We start from the raw sequence: 23095 nt of genomic DNA, 5'->3' as shown, positions 1-23095 counted from the left end.
TGCTGAGCGTGCCAACAGTCTACTTAGTGTACTCGAACCATCTGCTGGGATTGCATTGTTTCTCCCTGTGGATTGGAGAGGCTCAGAACTGAGTGCAGGCATTGCAGTAAGAGGCCTTGTAGAGTCAGCGCCAGCAGCTCTTCAGCTGAGTCAGGTAACATTTGATGTCAGACACACTGTGAGATTCATTCACTCACCAGTCCACCTGACATGTTTCCGTTGGAGAAATTGATTTCCAAAATGGCAGATAACTGATTGTTCGCTTAATGCTGTGGCCCATGTGCAGTGTTGGGAAGGTTACTTTTGAAATGTAATAGGTAAGAAATTACAAGTTACACTGTCAAAACTCTAATAAGTAATATAGCTATTTTAATTATGTCATCAACGTAATGTGACGTATTATAGTTGATGAGTTTTTGATTGAGTTTCTAACATATTGTTAAATTAAATTAAATTTTCATGAATGAGATTAAACATAAGTATGTAGCCTACTGGATGAGCATCGAGCAAAATATAGAGCTGAATTGTCTTGAAGTTCCATTAACGTGTAGATGTTTCCTCAGCTTTGACATCAAGCATTCTGATGTTGACAGCATTTTCATGCTGCTCAACTTTTACTGCTTTGTACAGTAATGTTAATGTAAGAGAATGTTAGATTTCACAAGGAAAATATTTTCCCAGCTCTGAATGGCTTTCCTTTCCAATGACATGGCCACCTGCCTTAATGTGGGAGGCTGGTCGCAGACATGGCAGACTCAGGTTGCCAATGTGCATTGATTTAACTGGCAGAGAAGAAGTGGTGCATAGACACAGACAGCTCCATGTAAGCCATCCTACCCTTGATGGTGTCACACTCAAATTTGCTTTGCTGATCCACAGCGTCCAGAAATATGCCACAGGAAGGCATTCAGGCACAGCCAAAGAATGCAAAGCAACAGAATGAATGTTAAGTATGTGAGGCTGTCATATGTAACTAGTTACCCACCAGCACTTGCCATGTGAAATATCAGATCTCTTTATATACAGTACCGTGTTGGGGTCAGGGATGTATCTTACACCTGATTCTTTACAAGCCTTACAGATTATCATGAAATAATGAATAAATGATGTATGTGACAATGCCAGCCGGAGAGAGTATGGTTCTTTCTCTGGAACCCTGGTAAAAATGCTTTGCTGCAGCATTCTGACAGCCTGGAGCCAAGCCACTGCCTGATGGTTAAGGGGAGTAAAAAAGGCTTTGCCGCAATCAAGACATAAAACCAAGTATGAATCTCTTTGTGTCAAACATAGTCAGGAGCAATCTCATCTCTGCAGTATGTTTCAATGTGAGAAAATAGGATTCAATGAAAAAATAAAAATTTACAAATAAAAAAGATGTCCTCAGCCAATTTATTCTCTCCTGGCAGCTGACCAGTATGACCACTACCTACTGTTAGGGACTGTGAGCATCAAGTATGAACACAGTCGTCTGCTTTTGTTCACTGAGCAGCTTCACAATGTTCAAGGGCCCCTCAGCAGTGGTGGTTTTGGGACCTGGAAAGTATTACTCACTTGCATTCCCTGCCCACATTTCCCAGCTGCTTTGTTTCAGATGTAGAATAAAATGGACACTTTGCAGTGAGACATCTAGCTCTGCTTTTAGAACCTTTTCCCTCCTTTGCAAGTGACAACCCTTCTGCAGCTAAAGGAGAATGCAATATTTGGGCTGAAAATCATTCCCTTATTCCCAACTACCATAAATTTTACAAAAGAATATTAAGTCTCTGACACTGCTGTGATTTTGTCAACCAAAAATTATTGGCCAACTCTCTTTTAAAAAGGACAATCAGTTTACATTGTGTCTCATTGATTGTTTTTAAAGTAGGTTTCACATTTTCACAAGCTGGAGATTTCAATTTAGAACAAATCTTTTCACTTTATTAGACAGCGTCTGCCTCAGTATTGGTTAACAAGATTGGCCCAGGCTGGTCCGACAAGCTGAAGTCAAACCTGTTTTCTGGGAGAGTGCGTTGATATACAGTTAGTGTTATTGAAAAGGCTGGCAGGGTGAATTATAACCCGTCAAAGCTTGCACAAACTTCAGCCTTGGGCTCAGCCAACAATGCAGCAAGCCAATTCATCATGTCTGGTAAGGGGACAGTGCAGGGCAGGTTATTGTAGCTGGAGTGGGGTTAATGAACAGTGCACAGCCTCACACCTGACAAGGACACAAATGATGGAGCTGTTAAAAGACTGCTGGTTAAATAGCTGCGTTTAGGTCTCCATCCCTGTTCATTTTCTGCTCTGCTGTCACATTATTGCACCGTGAGCAAGGAAGATTCATTTGTGCACCTGTTTCAGTGTGTGAAACATTTTTTGTAAGTAAAGCTGCTGTCGAGGCAGAATTGATCTAATTTCTGGCATTAATCTCATAGCTAAAGCCAAAGCACCATACATATTTGAAATGCACATTAGCTAAGTGGCAAACTGAAAGATATAAAGGGAAATGTATTTTAAATATTTACAAATGTAGTGTTACTAGGGGACTACCTTAATTTGATGTTGCATTCGTTGATAAAATAACAGGGCACCACCTTCCTCAGCTAAGAAGGACTGCAGAAATTATCTGCTATAACGCTGATAAATACTAACGAATGAACTAACAGTAAACCAGTCTGATAATCTGAAGTGTAAACTCTGGATACAGGGATCGTATATATTCAGTTCAAAAGGACACCGTCTAACCAGGACTTATATCAAAATATCGTTTATTAAGCAGAATTATGGATAATGAGTGATGTATCATGAATAATAAGACAGAAGATGGGCAGTCATGGACCATGATTCCTCTCGGTGTGCATGGCCCCCAAAGGTAGCTTCTTCCTCACCTCGGTTCTCGGTGCCCAGCCATGTCTCCTCAGCGACAGTTAGTGTATGTATGTGGGTGTGTGTAAGTTTGTGTGTGTGGGTATGTATGTCTGTCCATGTATGTGCGTGACTGTATGTAATTGTGTATCTCTGTGTATATTTGGGGGGGTGGGAGGTTTGGGGTCACAGTGTTCTGTAATGTTGTTGTTTTTAACCCCTGTGAGGCACTTTGTATTACTATAAAGTATGAAAAGTGCCATATAAATAAAGTTGATTTGATTTGATTTTGATTTGAGGTGATATGACAGAACACAAAAGAAACTTATGGCAACACAATGGTAAAACAAGTTTGGCGATAGTGAGAAGTAGTTGTAAGGGGATAATAAGGACGCGAACGTAAAGTTAGGGAATTAACGAGTAGTTGAGAAAATTTGGATAAATTAGCAGTATCTTAAGCTCACGGACCAACTCTTATTCCAACCCACTTAGCATGCCTACTTGACTGATGGCGTCCCAGATGGTCATCCTTGACTCGATCTGCTCAGTGGTCTGGTGAAGGCCAAGCGCACCAAGGTTACGAGCTGATGTTGGACGGTGACGTCTCTGGAACTGGTTCTTCGGTGTCGGTTACAGATGAGGGGCGGCTCCGGATGGTTGTTAGCCGGACCAAGGATCAACAGCTGGCTGCAGGGTTTGGTTCGGTTGAGTCCATGACGGATTATTTTAGACTGATAGTACAAATTAAGAGTCTCTTCGATGTCGGGTGAAAAAAAGCTACAAAATTAGTATTACTTGCCTAAATTTACTGAAGTTAAAACAAAACGTTTGGCTAAACAAAGAGGTTAACTTGAAAACTTGCGGCAAATTATAGAAACACGTCTTCTGAAAAATGAATCACGCTACTCGGTATGGCTTTTGAGTAGCTCGAAGACGGGAAAAACTTAAAGAGCAAAAACAACGGTGCAATACTAAAAGACAAAACTAAACATAACCTAAGACAAGACGGAGTAACGCGCACTCTAAGTAACGCGCGCACTCTGAGTAACGCACGCACTGTGAGTAACAAGCGCACGCACTGTGAGTAACGAGCGCACGCACTGAATTCATACTGCGGCCGTGTCTAATGGGCAGGCCGTCGAACATGTGAGACGCTTTGTGACGCGCAATCGCCTCAAGGAGCTGAATTAATCAATGACTCACACGAGGGGCTCATCTGCTTCTCACTATGGTCAATCACATATAATTTCAATAACAAATTTTCAATGACATTTCAACGTTGTTCACAGCATGCATCAGGCACTTCCTATGGTTGGGTGACAACATTAAATGATAATCCTGGTACAGTTTCATCCCAACATGAATAATGACTCAATGTATAACTAATACAACAATAAATGAAATAGAAAGAGATAAAGAAAGAAATAAGAATAAAGAAATAACGAAATAAAGAAAGGCAGACTATAATTGCAAAAAAAAACATTATCATCCTTATGATTGTTCCTTAATAAAGGTCTTATAAAGCACAGTCAACTTCAAACCCTACGAACCCTTAGATAATAGGAAGGCTCCATTGCAGAGCCTCAGGCAAATCTTAAAACAAAGTTAGATTCACAGCTTGTCATGGGACATGAGAGAACATGGGCATCATATAGATCATGAGTTTAGCCATGTGAATATGTCCAGTGTTGATTCATACAGAGATGCAATTGTCAGGTATACCAAGAAACAAAGTCCTCCGGCTTACAAACAGTTCATTTTAAGGTTGGCTACTTTGCAACCCATCAGCAGACTCTGTTTGTGGATTCAGTCGAAGCTTGGCCTTTGTTCTTCCCAGCCGGCTTTACTTCCTTAGGGCTATTGGGGGACCATTAGCATTGACATGGGACATCCTGTTCCTCTTCAAAATCACACTTCATTATGAGCATTCTAGATGGTCTATAGTTCAATCAGTTAGACTGGTTTCCAACTCTCATGAGAAGTCAGAGAGGGTAAGAGAAGGTCAGTTAGAGGCTAGTCCTGCTACACAAATATATGTATTTTATTATAACTTAATTCTTTACTACTCAGCCTTTCCAACTACCTGACAAGAACTCTGGTTATAGCCATATTTCAAAATTACATGGCCATTCATGATCATATTCATAATCTTCAACATGAGCAGAGCACTGCAGCTATCTAGTGAAGTTACTTGCACATCCAGCAGGCACAGAACAAAACTTATATTTATATGGAGTCATGTTTGTGTCCACCTGACGAATGCAAGTCCACTATTCCTTGTCCTTTTAGCTCTGTTTTGATCTAAATCAACTATCAAATATGTGGCTCTTCAGGTGAATGCTCCACTATGGTCACCAGCTCGTCACTTACTGTGTCTGTCTGCTGTTTGCTGCTGGGCAGGTGGTGTACGTTGGGGTTATCAGAGCTTTTTAATTGAAAATAGCTGTGTGCTGCTGCTGGAAACGAGTTTGATGAGAGTGCTGAGTGCTTACATTACTAAATTACATTACATTAGATTGTCAATCAGAAATACAGATAAATGCAGCTTTAAGGGTTAACTTTTGTGTGGCAAAAGCGTTGCCTCAAATACCAGGCCATTTTTAAACCTTGCCAACCCCAACCTCCATGATTTAATTGTGACAGTACTGAAGTAACTGGGAAACCCTCAGCTTCTTTACTGAAACGATGTGGTAATTCCCTGTAATATTTGTTTCTAGTGGTGTGGGCATTATTGCTCCAAGGAAGAGATGCAGAGGCTTATAAAAATGTTATGGATCATTAATGTTTTTATTGGCAGTTGTCTCAGCATCATAGTCACCCTTGTTTGATGCCACATACACCTCCAGCTCCAGCCGAAATAAACCAGTCAGTATGTGTGCCCTCCCATACTACATACCAGTAGTATTTGGTCTTTATTGTGTTATTTAAACAGGAAATAATACAATATGTGCACTAGTGGACTATTGGATGAAAGTCAAAGTGTGACTTTAGAATGCCACCACCAGTTTAACTTCAAAGTGTTTAATGTGTTCTCTTCCAAAGTCTTCCTGCTGGGTGAGGGAGAGAATCTTTGGATCAAATTGAAGTTCACCAGCACAATGAAGCACTTGAGTAAAACAAAGACTGCCATGAGAATAGCAACCAAGGAAGAGGAGGCTTAGCTCATTTTGCTAAATATAACTCACCGGAGTGCAGGTGAAGACCTCCTGTCTGTCTTCAGACTTCTTCATGGTTGTTTGTTTCACCTCATCATCATCATCATCATCATCATCATCATCATCATCATCATCATCAACCATTTATCATCTGCACGGCTCTGGGGGCTCTGATGCTCAGCTGCTGTGCATCTGTGTAGACACGAGGCACATGTGCAGCCTCTTAGAACAGTACACAGCATTACAAATCTCTCCAGTGTGTCTGGATGTGATGGTGTTCAATAGTAGGAACACGTGTGTGGCGGGGCATCTCAGCTCAGCACACACAGTCCTTGGGCGCGTCTGCTACTTTGGCAATGATAAAGAAGCTCAGTAGGTGCAGATTTATGGCCATGGCACTGCTGGAATGACACATCGCAGTTGCAGCGCTGAGACACACACTGAACATCCATCAACACTACAGGGACAGCCATCCATAAACCTCACAACCCTAAACCATTAGGAGGGTGAAGAGCAAAGCAGAGGACAGACCTCACACATAAAATACTCTGTAAACAGTAATTAGACAAATTGTGGTAGACAGGAGGAAAAAAATATTATGAATAATGTACTTCTTTATTGATCCCTGAGGGAAATTGTCTCTACTTTTAATCATCCTCCATGTGGAGGCCGAAGGTCATAGTCAGCAACAGAACAGCTGCCCTTGAGCCTTTGGAGTTTTTTGCTCAAGGACACCTCAGCACGGGCAGATTGGAGTTAAACCTGAGTCCTTTATTTGAAGGACAAACTCAACTGAAGAAGTACTGATAATGACAGAGAATGACGGAGAAATGGCACATAATGTTCTGAAAAGTGACTCAGCCAAAATATATTCATTTATGTAATTTGTTTTGCCAAATAGATTTAGAAGGAAATGTAATGTGGCCTAGTTTAAGTTTACTGCCAACATTTTCCAATCCAGTCAAAACTGCATTGCCACTTGGGTGCAGCAGAACAAGTTCTAAACACGTTAACATATTATCATCTTATAAAATTGTTAGACAATGTGTTTGATGAGTGTAGGTCCAGTATTCACTCCCCTTTTAGCTGTGAAATTCTTCACCGTGTTCAACAGCTTGTTGCTAAAATTTTGTGTCTGCTGTCTGGTGCTGGATGTGTAGTGTACAGTGGGTTTATCAGAGCTTTTACACTGCCTAATGCTGCTGGAAACAAGGCTGATGAAAGCACCAAGATTAAACCAAAAAAATGAGCTGAGATATGCTAAATGCTCCATAACCTTAACATAACCACATCTTAGTTATCATGAGCAAATTTTGCAGGGAACCCAATAAAATACATGGACAGCAAACATTTTGCAGAAAAGTTCAGACTGAGCATTACATATGAGCATTATAATAGTAAACAGATTCTTCTATTGTATAGTTCTGTGTGGGGAGGCTGCTGTTGCAACAGCACATGTATGTTAACTTTCATTGAGGACTAATCTGCCTTTCTGAAAATCGAAACATGCTCCTGGGGTTACCCATCCGCATTGTGAAATGAACAAGCATTTACAGCACTTGCTCATAGTAGTTTAACAAAACCAAGAAGGGGTCCTTTATCTTTGGCATCACGTTGCAGTTCAAAGCCACCGACCAGGCCTCGGTCTGTCAAACTGGTGACACTTAACCCACAATGATCTTGGGTTTGTGGGAAATGGTTGGGCTGGTGGAAACAAATATATAAGCATAATATATTGTACTGACATCCCTGTGTCAACAAATTACAACAAACCCAGGCGTTCAGTTTCACTTGGGCTCTGTACAGAGCCAGGATTGCTGGAAATACATGTGGCTGTGGTCTGAAGTCTTGTCCAGGGTTTCAGGATCAGTGTTCAGGACAGTGGTAATGCACATCTCTGGCATTCAGCAGAGAGAAAACAGTGATAAAAGAGACATCATAAATCACATAAAACACAAAATGACTCCAGACATTGTTAAAATCTGGCCTGGATTATGTGAGTTATCCAAGATTATTTTGTTGGCTTGTGGGACAAAGAAATCCCCAGGACAGACAGTTTCAGAGAAAAAGACAAAATATGTCATGTCTACAGGGACCATCCTGTAGCAGAACTATCTCCACTCTGACCCCTGCTGCAGCAGCCATGTTTCATGTTGAAGTGTCCCGTAGCAACTCTCCGTGCCCTAACATGATCACACATTGCACTGGCGCAGAGTGTCAAAAAAGAGCAGGAATGAACCGAAACAAAATGGACAGTGGAAAAAAAACAGGGACAGAAAAACAGCAAAAAGCAAGCAGCTTTCATGTTTCAGTGCTTTTGTTTTCACGTTGATATAGATGTGATGGAAATTTCAGCTCTTGCTTTTAGATAAACATCACACTGACTAAAATAGTGCAAAGATATATTCTCCAGAACCTTTGTTTTTAAGCCATGTTGTTCTAAATTATGTGGGAGACAAAGAAAAGTGTATGGTTTATCACTGCTGGATGAGACATAATAAACATAATGTAAATCAGGCACCTGCTTTGATTCATTTTAGTCTTTCGATGAAAACATTTTCATGTGTGTAATACATAGTGTTAGTAACATTTTAGCCATTGCATTAATCCATCCAAACTCAAATAGAGCTTGCTCACTTGACATTATGGCAGCAGAGCAGAGTTATCATTTAGAAGCTTGATTGATATGAACAGATAAATTGCTAACATTGCTTAAGCAAACATTTACAGTAAATAATTTAAATTGTTTGGCTACTGAAAATAACAATAACGTTACTTCCATCCACACATTTTTAAAATATCAGCATGTTGGCCTGCAGGAAGATTTCATTATAACAACAGTTAATTCATATGTCCATTCTCCCATTTTTATCATGGGAAAAAGGTCATCAGTTTTCACCAATATATTTCATCCTCGATTTCACTGACCAAATAAGGATCGTGAGGAATCACTTCCACCAAGACCTGACTTTGACCCTCTCTCTCTGTGTATCCTGGTGTCTTTGCAGTGTCTGTGCCAACGTCTGTGTGAGTCACAGTGATAGTCAGCGCTGTGGCCTCAAAGCCTCCGCTAATTCTGTCCCTCTCTCATAAAACAACTAAATGATCTGACAGCAAATGCATGAGGCAAGGGAGTTTCAGTGGTTTAAATAGCAGAGCTGAAAGGAACATGAAATCACTCAAGGAGAAAGGATGAAAGGTTCCCAGGCAAAGGTTCAACTCAATCTTTCTGCACCAACAGGCAAGAGGACATTATTTCTCTGTTTGTTATAAAACCGATTTGCTGGAGAAAAGCTGGTGGAAGAGGATTGTGGGTGCAGATTTTGTTTGTGTCTTAGGCTGGACCAGCCCACTATCCCTCAAATTCTGTTCATATTGAATGATTCCATTTGTGTCCAAAGCCAATGTTCAGTGTCAACCAGCGATTGATGGGCATGTCGCATGTCTGACATCATGCTATAACCCTGATTTCTCCCTAACATGTGTGTTTTAGTTACCTAACCATAACCATACTGTATGTACCATACTTTGTGTTCAATGGACACAAATTGTAGAAAGGGAGAATTTTAAAAAGTTGGGATTGGATCCAGTGTTGTGAGAATAACTGGCAATCACCTCTTTATTAGTGTCTAGGTTATGGTCACTCTCTAACATAAAGCTTGTTTGTGTTGTGAGTGAGACTGAACAGCTAATGCTTGCTGTCTTTTAACTGTAGCAATGGTCTTTTCCTAACCTTAACCATACTGCCATGCACAGATACTAAAGAAAGAAAGAATAAAAAAAAAAAAAAAAAAAAAAAAAAAAAATCTTACTAAACACAATGTGGGGTTTTGACTAAATAAATAAATAAATAAATAAATAAATAAATAAATAGATAGATAGATAGATAAATAAGGTCAGTTTTCTTGAAGGGTTTTCTGGAAGGTATCAGAATTTCACTGTTGAAAACAGAATTCCACTGTTGGAAAAAGTCCTAGTTTGTCTCTGGAAATGTGTTGCATCTCTGACCCCACACAGAATCACTATGCTCTCTTTCAGTTGTAACCACAGTCAGCAATAATGGCAAGGCATACTGACACATCCAGGAGCACATTTGTAAATCACTGCAGAAAGGTACAAAGTTAAATGACTGGAGGTCAGCAGAAGGATTTTCAGGGGGATTAAGTTGTTCTTATAGAGATATTAAAGCCTGGATCATACATTTTTAGTTTGTATATGGTCGGAACATGACTCATTTAGAATTTAGAAAAAAGTCAAAATAGAATCTGATTTGCTGATACACATTGCAAATATACAAAACAAAAAACTCACATATTGATACTATTTTTATCGTATAAATCAGCTGAAAATGTTTCAAAGTAGAAACATTTCTTGTACAAATCTGTGAAACTGTTTAAATGATGTCTGCATTTCTGGGTACCAACATTTCAAGGAATTATACCAGCACACAGAGCCATCATTTCTGTCCTTATGGACAAGGCCACAAGTCTCTGCCATAAAAGAGTACATTTATTGGTTTTGTTGGGTTTATTTGGCCTTAACATGATAGTGAAAGAATTGCTGTGTGGGGTCATGAGGTCTGCTGTATGGAGCACTTTCACAGCCTCACCTTCCTCTACTAATGCAGGTCCTGAAGGGATGCAAAAAGCTGGCCATGTCAGTGTGTTCTATGGGTCGGATCCCTGGAGGATACATCACCAACCATGTATACAGCTGGGTGGACCCTCAGGGCCGGAGTGTCTCCCCGCCGCCCGACAGCCAGGAGGCAAACCAGAAGCAAGGGCACATCATGGAAGAGAGGACGGTAAGAACAATGTGTGTATATGAATGCATGTGCGTGTGTGTGTGTGTGTGTGTGTGTGTGTGTGTGTGTGTGTGTGTGTGTGTGTGTGTGTGTGCATGTGCGTGTGTGCGTGTGTGTGTGATGATACAAGGAAAAAAAAAAGGTCCAGTGTATAAGGCAGGTAAAAAAGATGTGACGCATGGTACAATTCAAAATGAATAAAACATGTGAAATACAGACTTTGAAGGAAGCACTCCCTGAAAGCAAAGATACTGTTGCATCTGTCAGATTCAGCACTGAGGCTCTTGTAATTGTCCTCCCACTCATGTCAGACAGCAGTCAGTTCAGGACTGGAGTATGGCTCTTTGAGGATAGTCATCGTGACCTTTGGTGTTGTGACATTTCGGAAGACAGACTCATCCTACAGCAGTCACCCACCACAAGCCTGTGACTCTGGCTGCTCCCCATGAGAAGATTTACTCAAACTGAGTCATCAGAAAAATACACCTGTTATATGCCTTCTGATTGGATAAATCATTCACTATTACACAATGACCTCTGACAAATGCTTCCTGAAAATAAGTCCTCTTACACAACAAAAATTGAAAAGTATTGTCAGTGTTCTGTTTGTGTTATAAATGTGATAGAACTGTAGTAAACCAGCCTGTTTGAATAGTAAGAGTGGCATTCATAGTGTATTTTACTTATTTGTTGTGACAAATTTTCACAAGAAACATAATTGCTGCCTGCAATATGTTCTCTGACATCTTTATTCCAATGAAGAAAGTGCTGCATTTCTTCTCGACATTCAGGCTGTAAGGAGATGGTTACGGTGGATGGTGGCTGTAAGTGGACACCCAGGATCAGGGTTAGCATCCCCCATGCTTAGGCTTAAGCAACAAAAGCACTGTGTGAATAAACACATCCTGTTTTCTGCTTTAAGTCAGAGTCTTTTTAACTTGTAGGATATAAACATCATTTCTGAGAGACAAGGTTTCAGTCAGCCAACTTACATTGAATACATCTTTAGGTGAATGCAGAATATGTGCAAAGTTGGCATTTGGTGTCTAGGCTCTGACCTCATAAACCCCCACAAGGAAACACTAAGCTCAGCCCAGCATGGACTGGGGAGTGACAATAAAAAATCCAAGTGGGGTAAGTGGATTCAGCACCAAAAGGTTGGATGCTGGAGTAGTGGTGGAACTTTAAAATACTATTAACAGCATCAAAAGAGTAGGCAAATCAGTGATGGCCTGAGCGCACCACCATGATTAAAAGGGCGTGTTGGATATACAGTATGTTGCAGCGAGAGTACTGTCATTTTAGTGTAGCTGCTGACTTCAGTTTACTGTCTGAACTAGCTTGCACAGATTGCTTTCTAAACTACAAAGTTAAACACATCATAAGCAAAGCTGGCAGGGCCATCATCATACAGTATAGGAATAATAGGAGGCCTCTGCCCTCATGGCAGCCATGGCTGCACTAAACTAAAATGAAAACACCCAGAAAAATGAAAGGGATTCAGACATTTTACGAATTGCTCTTCACTAGCTTGTCTACTAAATGTCCAGTAGAACGATGACATGAGGAATTCATTTCAAAAGGACCAAGCCTTGTAGGGCCTCAAATACATTGTGTTTTTTTTGTAAGAGCCAGTGCAGTCCTTGTTTGTCAAAACGCTTATATTCCATTTTATGTTTTAGAAATATGAAACAATAAATCTAAAAAAATATCTAAATAGCATATTTTGTAAATTAACTTTCTGTTTCATCTGGTGTAAAAGTATTATGTAATTATATTATTAGCAGCTTCTTGAAGCTTTGTTTCTGAAGTCTAATTAATGACCATCATTATCAAGAGCCTTCTGATGACTTGTGACTCCCATTTTAACAAATGTGTTTTAATTAATTTTGTTTCTACAGGGTGACAGTGGAAGTACTGAATTTGGGTCAGAGAGTTTTAAGAACTCGAAAGTTAGTTTTTATTAATAAGGTTCAGTATTACTCATGCAGAGTTCCATTCATGAACTAAATTGGGAAAATCAGATCAGTTCAACAGATTGATTTCAGTTTACTCTTCATTGAAATTAGATCAGCAATTAGACACTATCTTTGAGTCTCCTCAGATCATTGGTTCACTGAGGCAGACCAGTGTTGTTTTAAGTTGCTGAAACAACAGTTGAATTGCCTCTAGACAGTTTTCTGCTGAAAGGGGAATGGAGGGACTGGAAATTGACGTTCCCACTGCCACTGTAGGATGCATCCAAACATTTAACAGCAGCTCCATATTTAAAACTGCTGCATAAGCAGCTTCATGCAGCTAGTGCTGCTTCTGAAAGCACCTCTGCAGATTTGAATGGGGCTCATTTGACAGCTGATCTGTCAAAAATCTGCTCAGAGCTGATTTCTGCCCACTGTATTAAAGCACAGGAGCAAGAGGATACATTTAAAAAAATGCTTATATTGGCTTGTGTTAAGATGAGCCTGGATGACCTAGAGGATAACTAATTAAAAGATTAAGAGTGGAGATTCTGGACAGAGGCCTGAAAAGCTGTTATTACTACCAAGGCAAAATAGCCTTTCTATACAGTAGGGACCCATGATTTGTTGGCTCCTTATTTGGAGAACACATAAATCTTTGTCAGTTAAAGTGCCAGATATATATGCCAGTGAATCTGCAATATGCCAGCTCTCTGTTTTATGAATCATATCTAATGAACTGTTCTCCTGTGTGAGAAATATAGTTAGAGTTAAATGCTCCTATCTCAGCAAGGAATACTTTGAACTTAAGGAGGCTTTTTGCGTGAATCAAGAATTTCATGTTTGTAAAATCTGCATCTTTTTTTGATCGTCAAATTTAATCTCTAGTTCGAAGAAATTTTCAACAGTTCAATTCAATTCGATTCAGTTTTAATTATATAGCAGCAAATCACAACAAAAGTTTTCTCAGGATACTGTCAGCAGTTCACAGGTCTAGACCATACTCTGGTACAGAGACCCAACAATTTCCCTTGGTGATGGTAGTGAGGAAAAAGCCTTGTTTTAACAGAGAGATCATGGGTTAGTTAATAAATATAACTTGGCATAATCTGCATAGCAATGAAAATCTATGTTTCCTCATAATATTGGCTAAAGTAAGTATATATAGGGTGAATAGAATTGGTCCAAGCACAAAATCTTGTGGACCTCTGCGACTAACTTTGGTATGGAGGAATCATTATTTATGTGTACAAACTGGAATCGATCTGATAAGTAGCACTTAAACCAGCTTAGCGAGGTTCTTTTAATGCCAATTAAGTGCTCCAGTCTCTGTAATTGGATGTATTGGTCAATGGTGTTGAATGCAGCAGCAAGATCTAACAAGTACAGAAACAAGTCATTTGTCTGATGCAATTAGGAGGTTATTTTAACTTTGAACAGTATTGTCTTTGTACGTCCTTGTGTCTTTTGTTTAGAAAGGTGGAGTCACATATCCAGTAAGTGTGTATTTTGCTAAAACCCCTGGATCAAGAGTAGGCTTTTTAAAAAGAGGTTACAGTTAGAGGCTAATTTAAAGGGCTGTGGTACATGGCCTGTTGATAAAGACAGGTTGATCAAATTTAGTAAAGAAGTTCCAATTAAGGGTAGGACCTCTTTAAGCATCCTAGTTGGGATAAGGTCTAAGAGACAGGTACCATCAACCTGTCTTAGATGACGAAATTGTTGAAGTTAGTTGGTCAAGGTTGATAGGAGAAAAGCAGTCTAAATATACAGTATTTCAGGTTTTACAACTGTTTCTAAGGTTCCCACATTTAAAGATAACTCAGTTCCAGGAGAGCTCATGAAGTGATAAATTTTGTCTCTAATAACCAGAAATCTTTACTACTGAGGGCGGTAAGGATACATGGCTCGATAGAGTTATGACTCTCTGTCAGCCTGGCTACAGTGCTGAAAAGAAACTTTCCTACATGTTTTCAGATTATCTTGCAAGGCTAAATGAAATTCTAGGTTCCTTAGAGGAATATCATTTCCTTTCAAGTTTTCAGCATGTTTGCTTTAATTTGTAGGTTTTGGGTGCACCATGGTGCTAATTTCCTTTGTTTTAGTATCTTTTTTTAAAGGGGCAATATATTTGAGTATCATACACAGGGAACCTGCAGCATTATGAACAAGAAGATCAGTCTGGGAGAAACTAAAGTAAGCACAGATGTCCTCTGTTATATTGACACATAGCATTACAGCGCTATCAGGTGGATATCGAGTGTAGGAATTTTTGCCTAATGGTGTGTAGTCTAGTAATAGAAATTCAAAAGTTATTAAATTAAAGAGGGTTCTGTGAAGACATTAATAAATGTTCAATTTTAATGCCATATGTCAGACAAGGTCAGAGTGGCCAGTGGCTCGAGGAATGTGAGTATTAAAATGACTGATGGGTGCAGTTTCATACATACTAACATACTTTTCATGATGGCGCAGGTTTCAATAATACAAATAAATCAATTTTATAATCCGCATTTCATTTTCCTGTCTTGTTGTACTGTTGCAGTGGTGATGCTATCTTTATTAGGTTTTTATGAATACCTCCTCTTCTGTTTTCTTTTAATGTAATTAACTTAATGTGGTGGGGGCAGACACAAACACCAATGAAGAAGAAGAAATCAAGGAAGCGTACATCGCCCAGGTTGACGTCACTGGAGCCCCACCCAGGCCTGAGGTTGGGGCTCGCAGATGAGCGCCTGGTGGCCGGGTCTTTGCCCATGGGACCCGGCCGGGCGCAGCCCAATGGTGCGACATGGGCCCGCCTTTCCGTAGGCCCACCACCCGCAGGAAGGATCAGAAGGGGCTGGTGCTATGCGATATGGGTGGCAGTCGTGGGTGGGGTCCCCGATGACCCAAACCTTGGATGACGACTCTGGCTGTGTGGACATGGAGTGTCACCGCGCTGGGGGGGAAAGAGCCTGAGCTAGTGCGGGAGGTTGAGCGGTACCGGCTAGAGACAGTTGGGCTCACCTCCACGCACAGTCTGGGCTCTGGAACCCAACTCCTTGAGAGAGGCTGGACTCTCTTCTACTCTGGAGTTGGAGCTGTTGTGGGCCTATATCCCCTCAGCTCAGCCGCCATGTGTTGGAGTTCTCCCCGCTGAGCGAGAGGGTTGCTCAGCAGTGTAGAGTACCCGGCCTTCTTGGAGTCCCTGGGAGGGGTACTGTAAAGTGCTCCAACCGGGGACTCCATTGTTCTGCTGGGGGACTTCAATGCTCACCTGGGTAGCGACAGTGAACCGTTCGGCGCCTCAGGAAGGGGAAGCAGCTTTCTTTCAACACTGTTTACAGTGGAGGTGGGGAGCTGTTGACCTCGACTAGGAATATTGTCGGGCGGTGGAAGGAATACTTCGAGGATCTCCTCAATCCCACTGTCATGTCTTCTGTAGAGGAAGCAGAGACTGGAGACTCAGAGGTTGATTCATCCATCACCTGGGCTGAAGTCACTGAGGTAGTTTGCAAGCTCCTCAGTAGCAAGGCACCGGGGGGTGGATGAGATCTGCCCTGAGTACCTCAAGTCTCTGGATGTTGTAGGGCTGTCTTGGTTGACACTCTGCAACATTGCGTGGCAGTTGGGGACGGTGCCTCTGGAATAGCAGACTGGGGTGGTGGTCCCTCTTTTTAAAAAGGGGAACCAGAGGGTGTGTTCCAACTATCGGGGGATCACACTCCTCAGCCTCGCTGGGAAAGTCTATTCCAGGGTACTGGAGAGGAGAATCCGGCCGATAGTCGAATCTCGGATTCAGAAGGAACAATGCGGTTTTCGTCCTGGCCGTGGAACACTGGACCAGCTCTATACTCTCCACAGGGTGCTTGAGGGTTCATGGGAGTTTGCCCAACCAGTCCACATGTGTTTTGTGGACTTAGAGAAGGCATTCGACCGTGTCCCTTGCGTCATTCTGTGGGGGGTGCTCCGGGAGTATGGGGTTGGAGGCCCTCTACTGAGGGCTGTACAGTCCCTGTACAACCGGAGCAAGAGTTTGGTCCGCATTGCCGGCAGTAAGTTGGACCTGTACCCGGTGCATGTTGGACTCCAACAGGGCTGCCCTTTGTCACCGGTTCTTTTCATCATTTTTATGGACAGAATTTCTAGGTGCAGCCAGGGGCCGGAGGGGGTTCGGTTCGGGAGCTGGCAGATTTCGTCCCTGCTTTTTGCGGACGATGTTGTCTTGTTGGCTCCCTTGAGCCAGGACCTTCAACATGCACTGGGGCGGTTCGCAGCCGAGTGTGAAGCTGGGATGAGAGTCAGCACCTCCAAGTCTGAGGCCATGGTTCTCAACTGGAAAAAGGTGGCTTGCCCCCTCCAGATTGGGGGAGAGTTCCTGCGTCAAGTGGAGGAGCTTAAGTATCTAGGGATCTTGTTCACAAGTGAGGGAAGGATGGAGCGTGAGATTGATAGGCGGATCGGTGCAGCGCTGACAGTAATTGAGGTCGCTGTATCGGTCTGCCGTGGTGAAGAAGGTGTCCAAGGTGTCAATCTATGTTCCTATCCTCTGACCTATGGTCATGAACTTTGGGTCATGACCGAAAGAATGAGGTCCTGGATACAAGCAGCTGAAATGAGTTTCCACCGCAGGGTGGCAGGGCGCTCCCTTAGAGATAGGGTGAGGAGCTCTGTCACCCGGGAGGAGCTCAGAGTAGAGTCGCTGCTCCTACACATCAAGAGGAATCAGCTGAGGTGGCTCAGGCATCTCTATTGGATGCCCCCTGGATGCCTCCCTAGGGAGGTGTTCCAGGCATGCCCCACCGGGAGGAGGCCCCGAGGAAGACCCAGGACACACTGGAGTGACTATGTCACTCCGCTGGCCTGGGAACACCTCGGGATCCCCCCAGAAGAGCTAGAGGAAGTGTCCGGGGAGAGGGAAGTTTGGGTGTCCCTGCTCAGACTGCTGCCCCTGCGACCCGGCCCCGGATGAAGCGGGAGAAGATGGATGGATGGATGGATGGGGGGGCAGACACAAGGTGGTTACGGCGGTTGCGGCGCAGTAGGGGGGAGGTGTCGGCATAATGAGCCGCCGCATTAGAATTTTCCACCATTTCGGTCTGCGCCGGTGGCGTAAAAGTGCGCTGAAAGCTCGCCACCTCAGACCTGGTCAACTGGATTTTCGTAAACCGGGGGAGTCGTGCGCTAACGTGACCAACACCTCACAGTCAGGTTTCCACAGTGTCTGGCATTTCACCGTGAACAATAATTAGCAACAGTGTATTCAGTGTAGCTGTTTGAGTCAGCACATACAGTCAGACCTAAATTTATATATTTTGATCTGTATCTCATCACATCGAAAGCACGTTCGGCACGCGTAATGGTAACTCAACCTGACCGAATGTACACAGGTGAAACAGGGATGTCTGGTGATCTGTGATTCAAATTACCTGGTGACAAACGTGTTTGCCACTTTCCCCGGGTCGGCACATGACTCGTTCATCCGGCGAATTCTAGCATCCCTACAGTCTTTCAGGGAGACACCCCTCTGGATGGGTGGCTGCTAGGTGATAATGGCTATCCACTGAAAACGTGGTTGATGACGCCATATATCACACGGTCAACAAGACGGCAGCGTGGTTTTAACGGTGTTTTCAGCAGTGCTCAGTCAGTCAACGAACGCACACTGCGATCAATAATTAGCAACAGCCACAATTCAATGCAACTGTCTGAGTCAGCACATACAAGTGCGTTCAGCACGCGTAATGGTCACTCAACCTGACCGAATGTACACAGGTGAAACAGGGAGGCGAACTAATCGGTTAACGTCGCTGTGCCAACCAGAAACAGCCGTGACATCCTACAGAGCATATATACTGCATCTATCTCAGAGCACTCAGAGACAGAGAGAGACAGACACATGGAAAAAACGTAAGTGATGATCGTTGTCCGCTATTACCCACGTCATTTCATTCCAAATACAAATGCTATCATTGTAATACTTAACGTTATCTACAAAGATGGAATACATCATTGCTTTGAGGAGGATGAGGAGTATGCTGAGGATTTACCATCTAAGGACCTCATATTTAGACATCAAGATTAGAATTACAAATCGTTTATTTATCCCAGAGGGGAAATTGTTTTTGTTGCAGTGCTCCTTACAAGAATAGAATTAGAATAAAATTAGAAAAGAAAGAAAAGAGAGAGAACTATATACATACAAAGCAAATATAAAAACAAAATATTTATATTGCGAATATATATATAAACAAAATATACCACAAAATATAGAACAGAATATAAAACAATACACACACACACACACACACACACACACACATATATATACTGAGAAAAAATAAACAGTATATACAAATGGGTGTGCAAAGTAATACAAAGGCGGAGTGACGTCAGTCTCCTCCTGGGAGAAGTTTGGGCTTCGGACACTTTCCTGTGTGGTCTCAGTCATCCTCGAAACTTGTCATGCGCCTTGCCAGCGGCGTTCTTAAAGGTGAGGTGAGGAGCTGCTGTGATTGGTGAAAATTTGACTCGGCTGTGTCGAGTCAATTTTTGGTTAATGATATAGAGGTCAGGAGACTGTGATGGCCACTCCTCTGTAGCCACTCAAGGGTCAGCTTGGCCTTGTGTTTTGGATCATTGTCATTTTGGAAAGTCCATGTGTGCTCCATGCCCAGCTTCTAGCCCGATGAATGCAAATTGTCCTCCAGTATTCCTCCAGTTTCCTAACTTTCTAAGGTGATAATATGTAAGATGTTGTCTTTTCAGTGCAGCTCTCAAGTGGTAGAAAATCCATTAAGCTTTAAGACATCAGCTTTAAGAATGACTGCATGAATTATGGTTCAATTCAATTTCCCACGAGGGAAAACCACAGCCTCCAGTGTCAAAGTCAGATGCTTTGTAGGTCATTGTAAGTATCAAACAACTATTGCTGTCATTTTCCTAGCTACTATATATATATATATATATATATATATATATCAAGAAAGTACTGTATGATCTGTTTCACATATTAGTTGTCCTTAGTCAACTGTCCTCTTGTCCTGAATGACACACTATGTTGTATTATTCATGTCTACTTAATTATGACATATTGGAAAGAGAATTTTCCTATAAGCATGGAGTGAGTAGTAATCAGTGGAACGTGATCAGAAGTGCACAGTGTGAGTGTATGGAGCACATAGTGTTGGTAATTTTGAGGCAGTTGTAAGCTGTGCTCCTGTGATGTAGTTTGAAACCAGTGGGTTGGAGTAGGAGGTGTGATGGCCCTGGCTTCAATCATGACCAATCCAATCACCTATTCTCCTTCCCATTAAAGCCAGTGCACTCTGTGCTGCAGCACTCTCGCAATTTGCTGGTGGCAGAGAACACTCCAGAGTGGTTCTGCCATAAAAGCCTCTCCCATGAGGAAACTAATATCCTTATGTATCATGAGTTGCAGAATATCCACACATAACACACAATGTGTAGAGAAAGTGTCTCAACTAATTATCAGCACAATCAACTTTACATCATTATCCTCCAACCTGTACCCATTTATCCAGGTAAAGGTTGTGGTGGAATCAGTTTAAGCAAGGTAGCCCAGATGTCCTTCTCATCATCAAGGTGAGGGTTAGAACATAGATCGACTGGTGCTTGACTTGACTTCCTACATGGCATATGGTACTGTATCAGTACTATATAGTGATAAATATCCACATTTTAAATGAGGTGCCTCACCATACTAATGTGATGAGGTCTGGTTCATATATTTGTAGCAATGAAATATTTTGATAGGGAGATGAGCAAAATATACACGTTTAGATGCTGTACAGCTGCTCAAAGCCTGCAGCATCATTTACCAGTGTACTGCCAAGTAGCACAGACCATTCTGCTGCTCCTCAAGCAAATTATCATAAAGTAACTCAAATATTAACATTAACAAAATATTTTCTGCATTCACTGATAAACCATTGCAGTTGCACTCAGCCAACAGTCGCACAGCCAAAGCCAACAGCTTTCAATACATTTTGAGTGTGTTTTGTCAGGAAAAATATATGCTTTGCTATAGCTAATCTTAGTGTCAATGATATTCACAAGGCAATAATATTTTTTAACACCAGAAAAACCTTTGCTAAAGGGATTCATATCAAAGTGAAACTGAACAATATCTCTCTATAAAATGGCTTTGAAAGGCGTTATGGCATGCATTCTTTGCTTGTTAAAGCCAGTGAACAGTGACGCTTGTGAAAGCTTTAATATGCAAGCTCACTGATTACTGACATTACTGACACACCCTGCCACACTATACTCTAGTCCACACTGGGAGACCAAAATATGACCTCCTGTGGGTGTCTAACTGCATGCATCACGTTCTTCCACCATTTACACATTGAATAATTTGGTTTATTGACAGCACACTGAATGTGATGTTTCCCATATAGGTAAACCTGAATATGGATGATGGTCGCTCTCTTGGCCTAATGATCAGGGGTGGTGCCGAGTATGGACTGGGGATCTACATCACTGGAGTTGACCCTGGATCTGCTGCAGACGCTGGTGCACTAAAGGTAACACAACTCAAGCTGTCTTGATAAAATTCCCATTACACCACAAAACCTGTTCAACATGTTCAATGTAATGAGAATTGAGCTCTTTGAGACGGTTGCAAAGGATCATTGCCTGAAGTCACTGAAGTCATTATCGTCTCCACCACGTTTGACTTTAGAGTCCTACTAAACTATTAATATCATCCCAAGTGCATCAGACTAATTCTGATCAATACATGGACTTGCGACACTGTAGAATGTTCCCTTTATCTCTGTATTTTTATACTCTATTACATTTAGAAAAGGTAGAATGCACAGTTTGTGTAAACAGGCATAAACATAAGCAGCATGTCAACGGAGTAGCAGCGTCAGTCCTCTGTGTTTACACAGGATGCGTTCAGGCACAGTATTGAGTGTAGGTCATCCACATTTTGGCAGTGGTCAGAGCCCAATGCAATAAAAAAGTGTTAGTCTGATAAACTTTAGCCAAGCATGGGTGAAAAGTAAAGCTTACTTCCACCTACACAATGCAGTTACATTCATACCATTTTGCACAAAGCAGCTGATTTAGAGTGAAGATGACTGAAATAGTCTAATCATACTGTTTGACTTTCCATTTTTTAAAGAAAAATCTTCAAGAACCATATTAGTATTTTTTACTGTTGTAAACTATACGATCTACGTTCCAAACATAATATAGTGTTTTATGCTTCGATGCAGTTTTCCGTCTTTCCAAACAACCATTTTGTTTTGATTTGTTTTGCTGTTTGTTTCAATTTGGAAACTGCACTGCATCACCACAATTGCAGTACATGAAATTTGACAAATGAAAGCAGCCATGATTGTCAATGTGACAGAATATCCATGAATATCCATTGAATTTTGTACGAAGTGGAAATGAAATTGAATGAATGAATTACTTTTCAAAAACATCTCAAACTCTATCTAAAAAGTCAACAGCAATGTAAAGTACATGTGATTTGTGGCTGAACACCCTGAAACAAACTGGGATGGTCTTTTAGCTCTTAGTCATGGATTAAATGAGTTGTTGACGTGAAGATTTTCAACACTGTGTCAGCTGTCATCGCTAACATCTGTTACCTGATTCTGATGAACCTGTTAGCATTCCTGCCACCTGCTCCCTATTAGACTGCTAAACCTGTTAATGTTGCTAACATCTGCTACCTGCTTTAGAGCCTCAGTCAGGCAGCTGACTTCACTGCCACGACAGGCCTGCAAAGATGCTTTATTGGCCATGCTAAATCTCTGCTGTGTGCTTTCAGGTCAGCTTTCTGCCTCAATAAGCAGGCCACTCTCACTGTGCTATTTTTCAACCTGCCTGAGGCAAGAAGAACAGACGCCAGTGTTTCCTACCTGTAAACAATATAACTGAATCCTCAATATGGCTTTCATGATAATATCACACTGTGTCCTACTTGGGGATAAAAATAAAACATCAAATTTTATTTATTTATTATGGTTTGATTCTGTACTAGTCCAAACCAATTGGGACACCTTGGAAAAATAGACTTACAGTGAGAGAAAGTGAGATTAAAAAAGAAGAACTTGAAAGGCATTCTAAAAATTCAAACGTTGTCCCTTGAAAGATGGAGTGTGACATTTCACAGTTTCTTTAACAGAGAGAGATGAAGAGGCACCTTTTTTATCAGGGAGGATTGGCTGGTCATGCTGCAAAACTGGAGCTTTGACATGCTATGACAGAAAATCTGAAATTAGGAAAAAAGGTGAGAGCAGAGAGGGTGAAAGAGAGGAGATGCATATTAAAAGAAGTATAGTGGATGTCTTCTGTTCACCTCTCAAAGT

At 41.6% G+C, this 23095-nt stretch overlaps 1 protein-coding gene across 2 annotated transcripts in view; it reads left to right on the top strand.

The window, feature by feature from the left end:
• Nucleotides 1-23095, top strand: part of whrnb (whirlin b) — a 99331-nt gene that overhangs the window by 28422 nt on the left and 47814 nt on the right. For both annotated transcript variants that reach the window (XM_070964840.1, XM_070964839.1), the window contains exons 2-3: nucleotides 10627-10803; nucleotides 21167-21292. In XM_070964840.1, coding sequence (XP_070820941.1) covers nucleotides 10627-10803; nucleotides 21167-21292 — 303 coding nt within the window. The remainder of the gene's footprint in view (nucleotides 1-10626; nucleotides 10804-21166; nucleotides 21293-23095) is intronic.

This window comes from Chaetodon trifascialis, chromosome 6, assembly GCF_039877785.1.
Source record: "Chaetodon trifascialis isolate fChaTrf1 chromosome 6, fChaTrf1.hap1, whole genome shotgun sequence".
Taxonomy (NCBI): domain Eukaryota; kingdom Metazoa; phylum Chordata; class Actinopteri; order Chaetodontiformes; family Chaetodontidae; genus Chaetodon; species Chaetodon trifascialis.
This window is presented reverse-complemented; position numbering and strand designations above follow the sequence as displayed.